This window comes from Carassius auratus, unplaced genomic scaffold (assembly GCF_003368295.1).
Source record: "Carassius auratus strain Wakin unplaced genomic scaffold, ASM336829v1 scaf_tig00013767, whole genome shotgun sequence".
NCBI classification, from domain to species: Eukaryota; Metazoa; Chordata; class Actinopteri; order Cypriniformes; family Cyprinidae; genus Carassius; species Carassius auratus.
Window position 1 is genome coordinate 788,936 of NW_020524440.1, and position 16,982 is coordinate 805,917.

The 16,982-nt window shown below is 36.8% G+C and overlaps 1 protein-coding gene across 2 annotated transcripts in view; it reads left to right on the plus strand.

Moving 5' to 3' along the window:
• LOC113074146 (plexin A3) overlaps positions 1-13,545 on the plus strand; it is a 167,481-nt gene extending 153,936 nt beyond the window's left edge. The window contains exons 24-32 of one of the 2 annotated variants that reach the window (XM_026246891.1): positions 558-704; positions 4,722-4,881; positions 5,317-5,459; positions 5,537-5,633; positions 6,096-6,286; positions 7,238-7,407; positions 7,643-7,855; positions 8,602-8,752; positions 9,815-13,545. In XM_026246891.1, coding sequence (XP_026102676.1) covers positions 558-704; positions 4,722-4,881; positions 5,317-5,459; positions 5,537-5,633; positions 6,096-6,286; positions 7,238-7,407; positions 7,643-7,855; positions 8,602-8,752; positions 9,815-9,910 — 1,368 coding nt within the window. In that variant the 3' untranslated portion in view covers positions 9,911-13,545. The remainder of the gene's footprint in view (positions 1-557; positions 705-4,721; positions 4,882-5,316; positions 5,460-5,536; positions 5,634-6,095; positions 6,287-7,237; positions 7,408-7,642; positions 7,856-8,601; positions 8,753-9,814) is intronic. The other variant, XM_026246892.1, reaches the window with a different exon arrangement.
• Positions 13,546-16,982: the final 3,437 nt, after the last annotated feature.

Genomic DNA, 16,982 nt, shown 5'->3' on the forward strand with positions numbered 1-16,982 from the left:
TTTTAAGTATTCTTTGATGAATAGAACAAATATCAACAAGAAAAACACTTATTTTGAATCCAGTTTTTTGCAGCAATGTAAAAATCTTTGTTGCCATTTTTTATCCGTTCAATGCATCCTTGCTAAATAAAGGTATACATTTCTTTCCAAAAAGCAAGAACCTTTTCAACCTTTTGTAACAGTAGTACGGCAGATATAGACTTTATTTCTGGTTCATGCAACTCTTTGAATGGCTAATGGGAGTTGTGTGAGAATGCATTGCTTAGCCAATCATAACAGGTGAATTTATCAATGAAGAAGTCTTAAAGGTACAGTAGCAAAAAAACAGCCTGAGAAAGTCTATGGGTAAGATGGTGGAAAATGAACATATAAAACGTTGATGCAAGAAACTTTGACTAACATTATAAGTGGACTTTAGGGAGAGAATAAAATGGTGTAAAATATGACCTCTCTCTCTCTCTCTCTCTCTCTCTCTCTCTCTCTCCCTCTCTCTGTCTCTCTCTCTCTCTGTCGCTCTCTCTCTCTCTCTCTCTCTCTCTCTCTCTCTCTCTGTGCAGGAGTGTGCTGGCGAGCCTCTGTTTATGCTCTACTGTGCTATAAAACAGCAGATGGAAAAAGGTCCCATAGACGCCATCACAGGAGAGGCCAGATACTCCCTGAGCGAAGACAAGCTCATCCGACAGCAAATCGACTACAAGCAGCTGGTCAGTGTCCCCATGGTGACACTCTCTCACACATCCCATAATCCCCCCTCTTCCTGTCTCCCAGCACCCACTGTTTTATTGAAGACCACAAGTGTTTGACATTTTAGCTCAAATATACATTTAAAAAGGACCAAAACACTACAAATGTTTTACCTTTTCAGAAGCTTCTAGGCAGAAATCTTTTAATACTGTAGTAATACCAGTGTTGTTTTAGTGTACTATTATAATTTTGTTCATATTTCGAAGTACATTTGATTTTCATATTTTCCTTTCATTAATTAGTTAGTTTTAGTACTTTTGTACTTCAGGTTGAATTAAAATCAGATGTTTGCCTTGGCTACTAGCTGAAATAATTTATTTGTAAGTTTATTTATATATTTTTTTTTTTTCAGTTAATATTTATTTAACTCAAGTAATGAAAACAAAGAATTTGTATGGTTTTAGTTTAAACCCTGACTAATATTTAACTTAATATTACTAATACACACTTTGCCCTGTCTTTTGGTGTAGTCTAGTATTCTGTCCACATTTGCAAGATCAGTGCTAGGTCCAGAATCTTGTTTTTCTGGTTCTGATTAAGATCCGGTTCTTAATTCTGAATCCTAATGTTCATTAGTGTCCCATTGACCCTTTAAAGATAAAACTGACTCGAGAGCTCAAAAGCCAATCAGGCAGATGATATCAGACCAAGCAAAGGAAGTTCTAACATGACTTTGAGAGCAGGGTTTGTCAAAGGCGGCGTAATGGAGACAAAGAATGACCTGATCAGAGCCTGTAAATACTGAAACAAACCTGAACATTTCTCATGGCATAAAACAACCCCAATGCTCCTCATTTATCTCAGCAGACAGCCAGGAAATACAGCGGCTGATTTACACACTCTCTCTCTCTCTCTCTCTCTCTCGCATACAGAAACATGACTACACAAAAGAGCATATTTACTGTCTGCACCAACAGAGTTGTGTGCATTGATTTTAAATGGAACAATACGAGCCGAGCAATGCACAAGCTTTAATCTATGGCTCCTAAGTAGTAGTTAAAGCTATCAGACATCTCATCAATTCCACAGTATTCAGGATAGATCCGCTTAAGGGAATCAATATATAGCCCAGTTATTCAGCTGTCTTAGCTGTCAACCCTAAAGAGAAGCCCCTATGGGCCGACAGAAAAGGTCAGGCTCAGCTGTAACACAGCATGTATGTTGACATATTCATTAGGAGTGCAAACATTTGCCCTTGTTTTCATTCTTTGTTAAATAATGTGACACATCATGAATTATAAATTAGATTGTTCCAGTTCTGAATGCTGACTGGTCAGTCCAGCTATGCATATTAGATATTTAATTGTGCTTGCTCATTTCTGCCATATTACTACATCCATCTCTAGCTAAATTTTTTAGGCTAAATTCATGTGCAGTATTCAAAACGGTTTGTTCAAATAATTGAATTTCTATCATGTATGTATTTTTAAGCCTAAATCATATAGAATTGTAATAATTATTATGAAATAGCTTTTATTATTATTATTCTATAATTTTTATAATATATTATAAAAAATAATGTATAATATTATATTATATTATATATGAATTATATTATATATTTATATTAATTATAAATTATATAAAATGTATATAAAAAAATATAGAAATATATAGAATATATAAGTCTGAATATATAGAAGTGAATATATAGTTATAAGTCTGAATATATACATATATTGTATTATATTATATTATATTATATTATATATGAAACATTATATTAATTATAAATTATGGAAAAATGTTTATTAAAAATATATATATAGAATATATAGAAATATATAGAATATATAAGTCTGAATATATAGAAGTGAATATAAAGTTATAAGTCTGAATATATACATACATACATATGATATTATATAACATATATTTAAAATGAAGATGATTAATACATACGAGATATCATTTCTCCAGAGTATTTCAATGGAACCAGTATTTACTCTTGCTTTAAGCATTAAACGCTTCAGCTGGACCAGGAAGTCTGGCTGTGGGTGTGTGAACACGTGCTAAAGGGCACACTAAAGTCACCTTTACACACTCTCATCTTCCCACACACACAGCCAGAGACGAGAACTGATCTTTATGGTGTTAAGCTTTCATAAAACCCTCATTTCGTCCAAGCTCTGAGTTTCAGCCCAATCCAGTTTCTAAACCGACGCCGGATGTCCTAAATATAGCTGGGCTCCATCTCCGGGAGAATTCCGTAATTTGCTGTGTAATTGGGTTTTAATCACAAACTCCTCATGTGTGAGCCGCGGCTGGAGAGGAGGAATTGCCGTGAGCTAATGATCAGCGTGTAGCCGTGATTACGCGCACCAGTGCCAGCTGCATTGTTTTAATCACACAATTAACGTGGCCCATGCACACAAAAGGTCTTCTCATGAATTTATATGGACCGTTGTCACGGTGTGAATGGAGATATATCAAAGCATCGGCTTCGTAACAAATGCTCGGGTCTATAATGTAACTCGCATGCCTGTTTATGAAGCTGTTATTTGTATGTGTTACTCACTTGGTAAGTGCTGAGAGCTGTTTTTTATGATTTCACTTACTGGCTGCATAAATGAGCTGATGCACACATCCTACAGCTTGTCTTATTTATTTTATCAATGCTGTATAGCTGCATGATGGTTTATTGCTTTATGAAGGTTTTACCATAGCAACTATCGCAAAAATTATGTACAGTATATTCAAATATTCATTTCATACGCTTACAGAAGTATTAAAAGTACCATGGTGTTACTATGTTTTATTTGGGCATGGTGCCATGGTATGTATTTTCTTTAAGAAAAACTGTCGCGATGAACCGTAATAATGTCAAATTCTGTGAATTTTAACTTAGTTGTTCGTTCAGTTATGTACTTTTTTTCTCTGAAATTCCTGCTGAACACTTCCTTGTCTGTCATTGATTAGTCAAACAAATCTTTGCACCCCCAAATTCACACAATTGGTATGTTATGATTTTGGATTTTGGTATCTTGTTAGCACTTGAAACAGTAATAATGTCAAATTCTGTACATTTTAATTTATTTGTTCATTCATTCATTATTGTTTTTTATTCATTTATTTTCCCCCCTTAACTCTCTGCTGAACACTTCCTTTTTTGTCATTGGTCAGTCAAACAAATAGTCCCACCCCCAAAATCATGCCATTGGTTGAGTCAGTGTTGCTCTATCGGTCATGATTCTAAAAACAAACAAATCAACATTTTGTTAGCACTTAAATTCTGTAATTTTAACTTATTTGTTAATTAATTTAACATTAAATTGATATTATTATTTATTATCAGATTATTAATTTAATATTAGTTCCCAGTTTTTCCCCTGAACCAGTCAAAAAGTCCCACCCCCAAAGTCAGGCCATTGGTTAAGTCAGTGTTGCTGGGTTGTCTAGGCTGCTAAAAACAAACAAATCAATATTTGAGAGACTATGTTTACACTTTTCCGGGGAATCAACCTATAGATGTCTTTCTTGTAGTTGTCTCTGCGTATTAAACTGGGTGTTTAATATCAAAATGATTACACACTTTAGCTTGAAGTATCTTTTAACTTTAGACATCAATCAATCCTAATCAATCACATCCTGCAGTTTGTTTTTATCGATCTCTGACCTTTTTATCAAAACCTGCGTGTTTCACATTTTCTGAATACCGCTTTGCAGGCAGATAAATATTTCCCCATTGACACAACAGTTAAATATGAGATGGCTATTATGATAAATCAGGCCGAAGCATGAAACAGGATCCCTCGATCAATCTTTGATATTCTGGCAGAGCCGGGCCAAATAGAGCTCCAGTCGCCCGCTGTGTATGATAAAATGTGCCTTGACCTTTCCGCATCCTCTTTAGTCCATGTGTTTGTTAGTGTGTGTGTGTGTGTGTGTAGTCTGTATGCTAGATTTGAATGAAGACGTGTTTTTATGTATTTGCTGGTCATCTTACCAATCAATATTATCCCGGATCTCTATCTCAGACGCTCATGTGTATTCCTCCGGAGGGACAGGCCGGTACAGAAATCCCTGTCAAGGTGCTAAACTGTGACACGATCACTCAGGTGAAGGACAAGCTGCTAGATGCTGTTTACAAAGGCATCCCGTACTCACAGCGCCCACAGGCCGACAACATGGACCTGGGTAAACTCAAACTTTCTGCCTGTATCTGATTCTTAGGTTATCTATCTATCTATCTCTCTAGCTCTCTCTATCTATCTGTCTGTCTATCGTTGGATCGTTCTATCGTATAATACTGTTTTTCTACCATTCCGTCTAATACACTAGGCTTGCTTGACAAACTTTTTATTTTTCTATTTTGTTCTTTTTTTTTTTCACCTGAGTGATATTTGTTAAAGTAATTTTAGACAGATATTACATTTTGATCAAAAATCACGAAAACAATGTTAAGAAAAGCATGCACTTATTATTGTGTATCGTAAGACCAGTAAATAGGGTCAGTTTTGACATCATGTTGACTGTAAGAGAGAACGTATGGAAAACATGGCAAAAGTTTTACCTTTGACCCTTTAGAGACATCCTCATCCAAGACTAATTGCATTTCTTGTCCTTCTCCAGAATGGCGGCAGGGTCGACTGACCAGAATCATCCTCCAGGATGAAGACGTCACCACAAAGATCGAGAGCGACTGGAAGAGATTGAACACACTGGCGCACTACCAGGTTGAACAACGTTTCCTGGCAGCTGCTTCGTTATATCATGCAAGTTTACAAATGCTTGTCGCATGCTGTACAAAAATGGAGATTCTTTTCCTTATAATTCTCATTTTCCATCTCAGGTGACGGATGGGTCTTTGGTGGCTTTGGTTCAGAAGCAAGTATCTGCTTACAACATTGCCAACTCCTTCACGTTCACTCGCTCTCTCAGTCGATACGGTAAGTCTCTCGGATCGCTTTACGCCCCATGATCCTCGGCTTTAGCCATGTTTGTTTAATATATCATGGATTCGTCCAGCATTTTGTATCATGCCACATGCAGCATGTTTGGCTCAAATGGGAATCGAAGATCTTTTCCCCAGCCATTCTTGGCTGAAGTTATTTAGTCTGAGCTTTTCAATGAAATAACACATACTGTAGGCTGTGCTCAAAACCTAGTAAACTAAACTGACTGTTCAGGATATCTGAAATCAGTCGCTAACTGTAAAAGGATTCATTTCAGTCATTATGATGTTTATATAGACATCCATACTTGTAGACAGTAAACGCTGATTCGGCTCACTAGGCTTTGAGACGCAGCTATTAGAAAGATAATGATTTAGAAACAGACTTAAGATATGTAAACTGCAATGCATTGTTAAGAAGCAGATTGAAGTGTACGCTCATTTGGATTGGATATAGAGAGCCTGCTGAGGACATCTAGTAGTCCAGACAGCCTTCGATCCAGGGCTCCCATGATCACCCCTGACCAGGAGACAGGCACCAAACTCTGGCACCTGGTGAAGAACCATGAGCACGCAGACCAGCGGGAGGGAGACCGTGGGAGCAAGATGGTGTCTGAGATTTACCTCACACGCTTACTGGCTACCAAGGTACATAAACATCCTGTACAGATAATCTGTGTGTGGTTATTTTTAAAGCAATAAGCCACTCAAGGCTGTACGTTACAGTGCTTTAACATGGTTAAAGGATTATTTTAGCAAAGAATGAAACTTCTGTCATATTTTATCATTAACATCAACCATTCAAAAGTTTGTCTTTTCAAAAGAATCATTTTTTTATTCAGCAAGGAGACATTAAATTGATCAAAACTGACAGTAAATACTTTTTTTTTTAAAATACATTTATTTACATTTTCAACAGTGTTATTGTTAATAATAAAATATATTTCTGAATGAGCTTGTGACAATGCAGACTGGAGTAATAGCTGATGAAAAATCAACTTTGCATCACAGGAATAAATTACATTTTAAAATATATTCAAACAGAATATTAATTTTTAAATTGTTGTAGTATTTCACATTTGTACTGCTACTGCTTCACTGCATTTTTGATCAAATAAATGCAGACTTGGTGAGCAGAAAAGACTTATATACAGACACTGTATATATAAATATATGTTTTTACACCACAAACCTCTGAACATTACTGTAGCATTTTTGAAAATTGATTGAAGGCAGCAAGTTTTTTTCCGAGGTATAAATAAATGTAAATTTGGTCTGTTTGAACACTAACCGAAATGTACACAATTTAGACTTTTTTTTATTACACTGAAAAAAATAAAAGCATACAGTTTTGTTGCAAGAAAAAGATTATTTTGCAATGAACTATTTGCACAACACTAAAGACACTGCTTATAGAAAGTTGGAACAATCTTTTTAAAAATCAATTGATATCCATAATATTAAAGATGCAAAACACATCAGTTAAAACTCACAATTAGCATTGTGTTCAATAAAATGTGTGTAGTGCCTCAAAGCTCCTGTTGTGTCAGCACATATTGTATCAGAAGCATATTGTAAACTCTTGTGGCATGTTTTTAGGGCACACTGCAGAAGTTTGTGGACGATCTTTTTGAGACTGTGTTCAGCACGGCCCATCGTGGCAGTGCTCTCCCGCTGGCCATCAAATACATGTTTGATTTCCTGGATGAGCAAGCAGACAAGAGACAGATCACCGACCCGGACGTACGGCACACCTGGAAGAGCAACTGGTGAGATACCGAGCACTTCCTGTCTTTGACCTCATTTTCTGCAGCATCAGTTTCGATCGTTTTGAAACCCTGCTGAGATGCCAGTTCAGTTCCATTTGTTTCTTGAATGCAGTACGCTCTCAGTGCAATTGAAAAATAATGCATTTTAGTGTGATTCAAGACAGACCACTATCACTAAAAAGCTTTTTGGATGTAATCAGATTATATCATCTCTGTCTCTTTCTTTCTAATCCAGCCTTCCTCTGCGGTTTTGGGTCAACGTGATCAAAAACCCTCAGTTTGTCTTTGACATCCACAAGAACAGTATTACAGATGCCTGTCTGTCAGTGGTGGCTCAGACCTTCATGGACTCCTGCTCGACGTCTGAGCATCGCCTGGGCAAAGACTCTCCATCAAACAAGCTTCTCTATGCTAAAGACATCCCTAATTACAAGAGCTGGGTTGAGAGGTAAGGACACATGGCCCAAAAAACCACAGACTTGATCTGATTGGTGTAGATTGGTTAAACGTCTAGAATGGTTGTAATGTTTATTCAAAATTCTGTCAATATTCACTCACCTTCAAGTTGTTCCAAACCTGTATTACTCTCTTTCTTTTTCTGAACACAAAAGAAGATATTTTGAGGAATGCTGGTAACCAGACAGGTAGCCATTGACTTCCATAGTATGGCGGGGGGGTTAAAAAATACTATGGAGGTCAGTAGCTGCCAGCAGCTGTTTGGTAAATTATACCTTTACCAGGGTTATTATAGTTAAAGGCATCATAGGCAACATTTTTCATTTAGTTGATGATTTTTATTTTAAGTTGTTTTTAAATTAAAATGAATAAAATAATAAAAATTAAAGAAACACACCACAAAATTACTAAAAAAAATTATAAATTTAACTGAAAATCAAAACCAATTCAATATATTAATTAAAAGCTATAATGACTCAATGATATTAAAATAACACTGCACTTAACTCCACTTTTAGATGCACTTAATACATTTCTTTATATCCTGTGAGCAATAGTAATACTGTACTTGCCTTAGTAGGCACCACTAATTAGTCATTTGTCTAACGGTCTTTTACTAGGCTGCAGAAACTGAAATTCATCCATTTTGCTTTCATTTTTTTCCAGAAGATTAACTCCAAACTGTTCATTTAAAATACGATGTGTGTGTTTGTTTGTTTGTGTGTGTGTGTTTTCAAGATACTACCGAGACATCAGCAAGATGCCAAGTATCAGCGATCAGGACATGGACGCCTATCTAGTAGAGCAGTCCCGTCTCCATGGCAACGAATTCAACACGCTGAGTGCGCTTAGTGAACTGTACTTCTATATCAACAAGTACAAGGAAGAGGTGAGACCTGAGACTCTGTTTTATAGGGATATAACAATGCACTCAACTCACGATACGATTCACGATACTGATTTTACGATTCAATTTTCTCATGATTATTTTTAAACAAAAAAAGGTTTAGGATAAATTATAAATGAAAAGGTGTCCTTTTATTATTGCTTGGACAAAATGCTCCACATTTTTTGTGAAACAGAAATATGTAAAATAACAAAACTACATTTCAATTTCAAAACAAATCCCAAATCTAATCAAATAAATTAGACAAAAAAAAAACTCATGTATATGTTTTGCATATAAACAAAGGCTTGTCTGTGCCCATTTTATTCAAAATTGGTGACTGCATTTGAATCGCAATCCAAACAAAGATGCTAAATAAATGCAGCATGAGCAGTTTTTTTTTTTATCTAAGTTAGATTGTGTAACATGAAATTTTAAAACATCTGCACCACACAAAAACAGCAGATGGGTTGAAAGATGCTGATCCACTCTCTGACTGCAGGTGGCGCTTATGGAACAGCGACGAAACAACTTTCCTTGGCCGTAAACAAAGCAGCACTTCGCTTATAAAGACTGCTCTGTATAGACTTGCACTTTGTTTGAATGTAGATTAAAATGTGATTTATATATATATATATATATATATATATGTGTGTGTGTGTGTATATAGTAAAAAAATATATGTGTGTGTGTGTGTGTGTGTGTGTGTGTGTGTGTGTGTAGAAATAAGTACAAATATATGTGCAAAAAAAATGAATTAAATCAAAAGATTTGTAAGATCAAGAGAAACATAAATCCTGGTAGTGGTTGTGCAAATTGCCATAATGGTAGTTTAAAGATGCACGTGAGATTTGAATTGAAATGCAAATGTTGTTTCTGTATTAGCAGTTTGATCTTGATGAATGTGCAGTGCCATATCTGATGAGATCATTTATCATTGTCATTATGAGCTCTAGTGAGCGTCCGCAAACCCTCATGCGCAGAACGATGCCGAATATTGAATTATTACAAGGGTTCGGCCTTCAGTTAATGGCCTCCTCCTCTCTCTTTCTCTCTCTCTCTCAGATTTTGACAGCGCTGGACAGAGACGGTTACTGTCGCAAACACAAGCTAAGACACAAACTGGAACAAGCCATTAACCTGATGTCTGGCAGCAGCTGAGGGTGTTGATGGATTGGACGGGATGGGAAGGGAAGCGTTCAGATGGTTTGGGGGGACTGTTGAGACGGAATTGATGGAGTCTGGCGGACCGAACCCGTGTTAGAACATCCACAGCTTGTGCTAGCAGAAGGTGAGGCTAAAACACTGGACAATCAACTCTAAAGGAACCACAGCACAGCATACGAAGCCAAACGTTTTACTGGACCACAACCTGTACACCCAAACGCCCTCACTCCCTAATGCCCAGACCGAACGCCGTTCATATCGGCCTGCCTAACAAACTATTCGACACGGACTACTGTGGATCAGATACATTCCAATGAGGAAAGGTGCACATGCTCTTGCCTTGGAAGCCAAATTGCCAAGATAGTGCCATGGAAGAAAATATCAATCTTTCTGGGAGAGAAAACAGCAACATGTTTTAGCAATGCATTCAGTGGGTAACCTGAAAACAATTCTTCATAACGATCTCCAAGAGACGCCTCAAAAACGATCACAATTATGTGACGAGCTCCATTAACAGAAATTAAGATATTTATATCATAATAAATCAATAATGGAGAACTGTTCGGGGGAGAACTGCATTATGGGTAGTGTGGAAGCTGGGCAAAATGGGAGGAACCTTCTCCTCTTCGTCTCGAAATTGCCATAGACCCATAAAAGCGCCTTTTCTCTCATTTTCGTTCTTTTTTGTGATTATGGGGCCAAATGCAACTCTATTTGTCAAGAGGTTTGGATCAGCAACCTTTGAAGCTTGCCTTTTTGTTGCGTCTGGATATGATTCCCCAAACTCGTGCGGAAATGTACCCTGGGATGGGCGTTCATCCCTTGGGGGGGGCATTTCTGCTCCCTTTGCTTTTTTTGTACACCGCTGTGTTACTGTGATGTTTGGATTTCTTCTCCAAGACTGCATTGGCGAGGGCCAAGTTTTGTCCCTTGATGACAGGCATCTTTAACATAGTAGATCCATCTAGAGCAATAACTCTCAAATTTACCTGCAAGCCATGAGTTTAAGTTCCCTGTGTGTTCAAATTCACCGTCCTGACTCTAAATTTTCAATGTTAGCATTTGGTGAGTCACGCTCCTTTTCATTTCCCTGTTGTTGTTCTGTCCAAACGGCAGCCAAAACACGTTCACAATGCCAAGCACAACGAAGGGATGACTGTTCAACTCTGATTGTTTTCTCACCGTTTCAGCAGGCCAATGCAATTTTTGACATCGAAGTCCGCAGCTGGACAAATCCTGTCTGTTTTTTCAGTCATCCCCCATACAACCTTATCAAGGTTCCTGCTTGATCAATTATAAAGATTGTATCAATTCTGTCTGTATACACAAACAACAAGGCCTTAAGTCATTTCCTCTTCTCTTTATCGGACTTTCCTCATCTCCGTGACAGTGGCATCGCCCTCTGCTGCCACGGAGATGAACTGCAAACCGTTATATTCCAGGTACTCGAATTGTGATACGTACGTGAAATCTTCTCAGCTGTTTTCTATTCCTTGCTCTATGTGGTTCTGAGTTCTGCCCCGTCTAGTTGCGTATCGATTGTGTTTTTGTCTTGAGTAAAATCACTGAGAATGTACAGCATGAATAACTGAGCATATCTTGCAAAAATCTTTGCCTCATTATATATGTTCCAGTTTTAAACACAAAATACCTTCAGACAGGACTACAGGGAGTACCATTTGCTTTCAACATTGTCTTTAAAATGTAAAAAACCTACTTCACCAAGGTCAGTTTGAGTATACAAACACCCATCATAATATGGGATCATTAAAACAATAGGGAAATCCATCGGGGCCTTATTACTTGAGTTTTTTTGAATTTGAATGTAGATATTCAATGACCATCAAAGTGATCACGTATATTTGAATACATCTTACATCGATAGATTTTGCCCTTTTTAGCCTGTAATAATGGATTTGCTAATAACTACTAATCATTATTGCCTTTATTTGGCTAAAAAAAATAATAAATTTTAGTTTAGTAGCAGTAAACCACGTCCGGCAGGGTCATGGTTTGAAGACTTGAGCATTTCAATAAAGACGTATCTGGATATTTTAAGCTTTCATTGAATGTAATTAAACCTGCCTTCAAATTCGCCACATGGATTTGGATGGGGTAATGAGATCCCCTGTTCATTTAGATACGGCATCATCAAAAGCCAAATTTTTGTTGTTGGAATAATGAAGGCAGTATGTTTTGAACTAAATGTGGGGCTCATTAACACATAAAAAAGTTGCAGGATGGTAATTAAGCAGAATCTTTTTGAACATTGGTTTGTTTTTCTGTTTGGGGAATGGGGTCAGCGCATTAATCTGGTTCCGTTATAACATTTCAACCTCTTGCAACACGATGCATCGGGAATTACTGCCTGATGCCAAAGCTGCATCGTCAGCAATGCAGGTGCGAAACCAATATCCGACGTCTGGAACATACCACTTTGAGAAATGAAACGCAATCATGAATCTAAGTTTAAAAAAAAGCTGACAACTAAACATCAGTGGTTGAATTTTTTGATTTAGCACCTCTTGGTTGAAACCACACCATCAGGTTAACATCTGATTTTTCTATACTGTGAGTAAAAGCCAAACCTACTGTGGGGGAAGTGGACTTAGCTTGGCCGCATACATACTGCCTGTAACATAACTCTCGACTATCGATAAGTGCAACTGCCCACCGGGGTGTTTTTAGCTAGACTGGTGAAGACGGAGCTAACACTAACGACGCCTCGGCCGATAGCCATATATCAGAAATCACCTGTTTCCTACAGAGGAACTCAGAGCCAAATGAGGCGCTTTGCGGTTTGTTTTCATCGTGCGGTGAAACAGCATACTCTTAAAAGCACCTGTAACTTATGAGGAACGGAGCGGAGTGAGTGGGAAAACTAACTGTGGTGTTTTTTCAGTAGATACAGTAGAAGAAAATGTATGTTTTAGATCCATAACTACATTTCAGTCAATGTTCTAGTTATAAAAGAAGAAGAAAAAAATAACATTTTGTCTCAGATGAATTAATTGTAATTTATTTGTCGGTTTGTCTCTTTATCCCAAATGTTTTAATCAATTTTATTGTAACAGACTTGTTTACAGTTTCAGAAATATATGGAGTTTATTAACGTGTTTGGAGAGCTTTGTGACGACTGGTTGATGGTATGACTGCTTAATGGGCAACTGCTATGCCTAGTCCTTAATTCTATATAAATATATAAATATATTTTGTATAATTATTGGACTCAAATGTTTTGGTTTTTTATTTTGTTTAAATTATTGTTTTAATTCAGTTTTAATGCGTTAAATAGTCTGAGGGGTGAAAATGAGTCTAAAACGCTGGCTGCAATGAAGTGTTTTGTATATATTTGCACCTTTTTCTCTTTTTTTTTTTTTTTATCTGCGAGGTTTTTGAAAGATTGGATTCAGCTTAATGTTCAAAGGACAAGCATGGCGTTTTATTTTTTTTTATTATTATTTTTTATTTTTTTATTTTTTTTGCAAATTAAAAGATATGTGGATGATGCTGTATATTTCTTGAATGTTATTTCTTTAGTTTTTTTGTAAATATAATCATCTGCAAGGACTATTTTGTCTCAAGAGCTTGATGTTTTCATTCAAATAAAGACAAGTGTCTCAGTGAAACCTACGTAATAACTCCTGATACTCAGATAAACTAACATTCATAGTTTGATCTTTTTGAATACAGTATATATACTGCAAGAACAGAATTATGTTGTGCATCATTTCATTTTCTTATTAACCACTTTGTAATTGGAAAGGCAAGTTATGTTCGATTGCTCCCAAATTAGTTTTGGGATCACCTGCAGACATGTATATCAGAACAGGAATATAGATGAAAAATGGCACATTTCAGAATGATATATGCTAATCAGAAATAGCATGACACATTTTTAGTTATTTTTCTGTCCACAATGAAAGCAAAACTGCTGAATGAGGCAGAAAAATCATAGCCAATCAGAACATACTCATAAAAACATATCCATGTATTTATTTGTTGAAAATGCGATAAACTATCATGTAAATGTTTGTGGTAGGATTTATTTTAATACTTTTGAGCAAGGAAACATTAAATTGTTTAAAGATTACAGTAAAAAACAGTTATGTTACAAAATGCTTTACTTTTGAACTTTATACTTATCAGAGTTTCCTGAAAAAAAAAAAAAACATGGTTTTCACAATTTTTTTTTAGAAAATATTTGTGACTATTTTCAACATTGATATTGTGCATTAAGCATCAAATTAGCATATCAGAATGATTTCTGAGGGAACACGTGACACTGAAAATGGCTGCTGAAAATTCTACTTTGTATCACAGGAATAGTTCTTTTAAATTGTAATATTTCTCAATAATTCAGTTTTAGTGTAGGGGAGAACCGGGGCGAAAGTAACACAGGACGAAAGTAACGAATCGATTTTCTCCGAGCCTCTTTCTGCATTTGCATTCCCAGCTATGACAGCATGTTTAGCATGCAATCCTTGACGGAGCTGAGAAATATCATGTAATTTCCTCATCGTTTCCGGAAGTTAGGTCCGTAAAACTGTTTTCGAGTACAAAAAGTAAATTGTTAAAGCGATAATTTTTTTTTATTAGTCGTGTTGTTTTTCTTGTTTCATGTGTCAAAGTAATGATCAATCTACAGGTTATTTAGTGCTTTAACACATCCTAAAGTTTGCATTTTCAATTTTTTTTTTTTATATAAAATTAAATCGAGTTTAAATGTCAGGAGTTCCTGTCGGGACGAAATTAACAGTTGTTACTTTTGTCCCGCTACAGTCACATAAAGTATTTATTTTGTTCCAGTGCAAGCTATATTGTGAATTTCTGTGTCTTGCATAATTTCTTACAAATGTTAATGTCATATTATACCAAAAGAATATGTCTGGGTGAGGTTCAGAAAGACAGACAGAGGTCTGGTTTTATCCAGATGTTTTTGAGAGGGCGTTTCTGGACATAGAGGAACATCTCTCTCTGGGCAGCTGCTACGTCACATTTATATTTAGGTTTTAGCCATATCTTAGCCTTTACACCTCCACCTGTGAATTTGCAGTGTTTCCAGATGTTTTAAGGCACATTTTTAATTCATGCATAAAAACGACTGGATGGAAACATAAATAGGCCTACTGTTACATTATGTTTAGAGTTTTTTTTATTATGCTAATGTGATTAAATTTTTATATTGTGCATTCTGTAGAATTTTTTTTATTATTATATAAAAATACATTGAAATTTACAATAAAAAAAGTACAGTCAGGTTTTAATACATCTGATGAAACTTAAATTTAAAATTAAAATATGAAAATGTAATTTAATTATTTTTTTGCAAAGATAAAGGACAAAATATGTTTGCAGTTATTTATTAACAATGTCACAATCAGGTATACTTAAGAAAAATAAGACTAACAGAAACAAATCTAGCTTATATTGTTGTGTTACTTTTGACCCACCTGTGTGTTACTTTCGTCCCAATCGATGGGGTCGAAAGTAACAATGTTCAACTTATGTTCAAAGTGAAATTATACTGAAGTCTTTCTACATTTCTACAAAATACCACCTGGTATTGTTAGAACACACTTCTGAGTTACTGGCCACAGCAGAAATATATCTCTGTATACAACATTATCTTTTAAAATGAAGTTTTTCTGAAAAATATACAGTATGACATGATGAATAATATGTTTTTAGGTGGGTAAAGAGGTATTTTGGACTTCACAGAACTACCCAGAACAACATGACAGAAATACAAAACAATCATTTGCACAAAGTAAAACGCAAATCTCTGGCTCTTATTGAAAATGAAAGACTTCTGGTCCGTTTGTAATCACTGTACCTTCACCAGGGCCAGGGGTGATCATCGCTTGTCCTAGGCGCATAACCTTTAAAGATGCATGCCAAGGAACCTGCGTCAGAGTTGTCTTGTTTGCATCTCCAGACTGATTAGATCAAAGTCGTTTAACGTGAATGTTTAGACGTGGAAAGTAGTTTGGAGCAGGTTTGTGAATCATTTGAGTCAGTTTGGGGATCACAAATCATTTGAATCAGTTCGGGAGTTCTGAGCGGCTTCGCGGAATCAGTTCGGGAGTTCGGGGCGGAGCGGGATCGCGAATCAATTGAGTCATTTTGGGAGTTCGGAATATGGAGCGTGAATCATTTGAACCAGTATGAGAGTTTGGAGCGGGATCGCGAATCATTTGAGTCAGTTCGGTAGTTCTTAGCAGGTTTCGCGAATCATTTGAGTCAGTTTGGGGATCGCAGATCATTTGAATAAGTTCGGAGCGGCTTCGCGGATCATTTGAATCAGTTCGAGAGTTCATAGCGGGTTCGCGAATCATTTGAGTCAGTTTGGGGATCGCAAATCATTTGAATCAGTTCGGGAGTTCGGAGCGGCTTTGCAGATAATTTGAATCAGTTCGGGAGTTCGGGGCGGAGCGGGATCGCGAATCATTTGAGTCATTTTGGGAGTTCGGAATATATGGAGCGTGAATCATTTGAACCAGTTTGGGACTTCGGAGCGGGATCGCGAATCATTTGAGTCAGTTCGGGAGTTCGTAGCGGGATCTCGAATCATTTGAGTCAGTTCGAGAGTTCGTAGCGGGTTCGCGAATTATTTGAGTCAGTTTGGGGATCGCAAATCATTTGAATCAGTTCGGTATTTCGGAGCGGCTTCGCGGATCATTTGAATCAGTTCGTGCGTGTTTAGGTGTGATATGTGGTATGTATAAAACATGGGCGTAGGTTTGGGGACGCTAGGTACTAGTCCCTATCAATATTTTGAGATTACAAATTTGTCCCTACCAATGTTTAGCAAGCTCCTTTGAACTGCTTTTTGGATCTTTGCACTGCTATTTGGATCGATTCTAACGACCTGGACGACGACGGTACAAGAAACGCCGTAATTTGATTGGCGGCGGGGTATCTGACAGGCTACAAGCACAGACTACTTTTGTGCTTCTTTTACTGTGTATGGCACTGGCAGCGAGATGGTGGTTTGTGTGCAGGCGCATGTTGACGACGCCGACGGTAAGTTACAAGGGCTGTCTCTCTGCCACATACAAAGGCC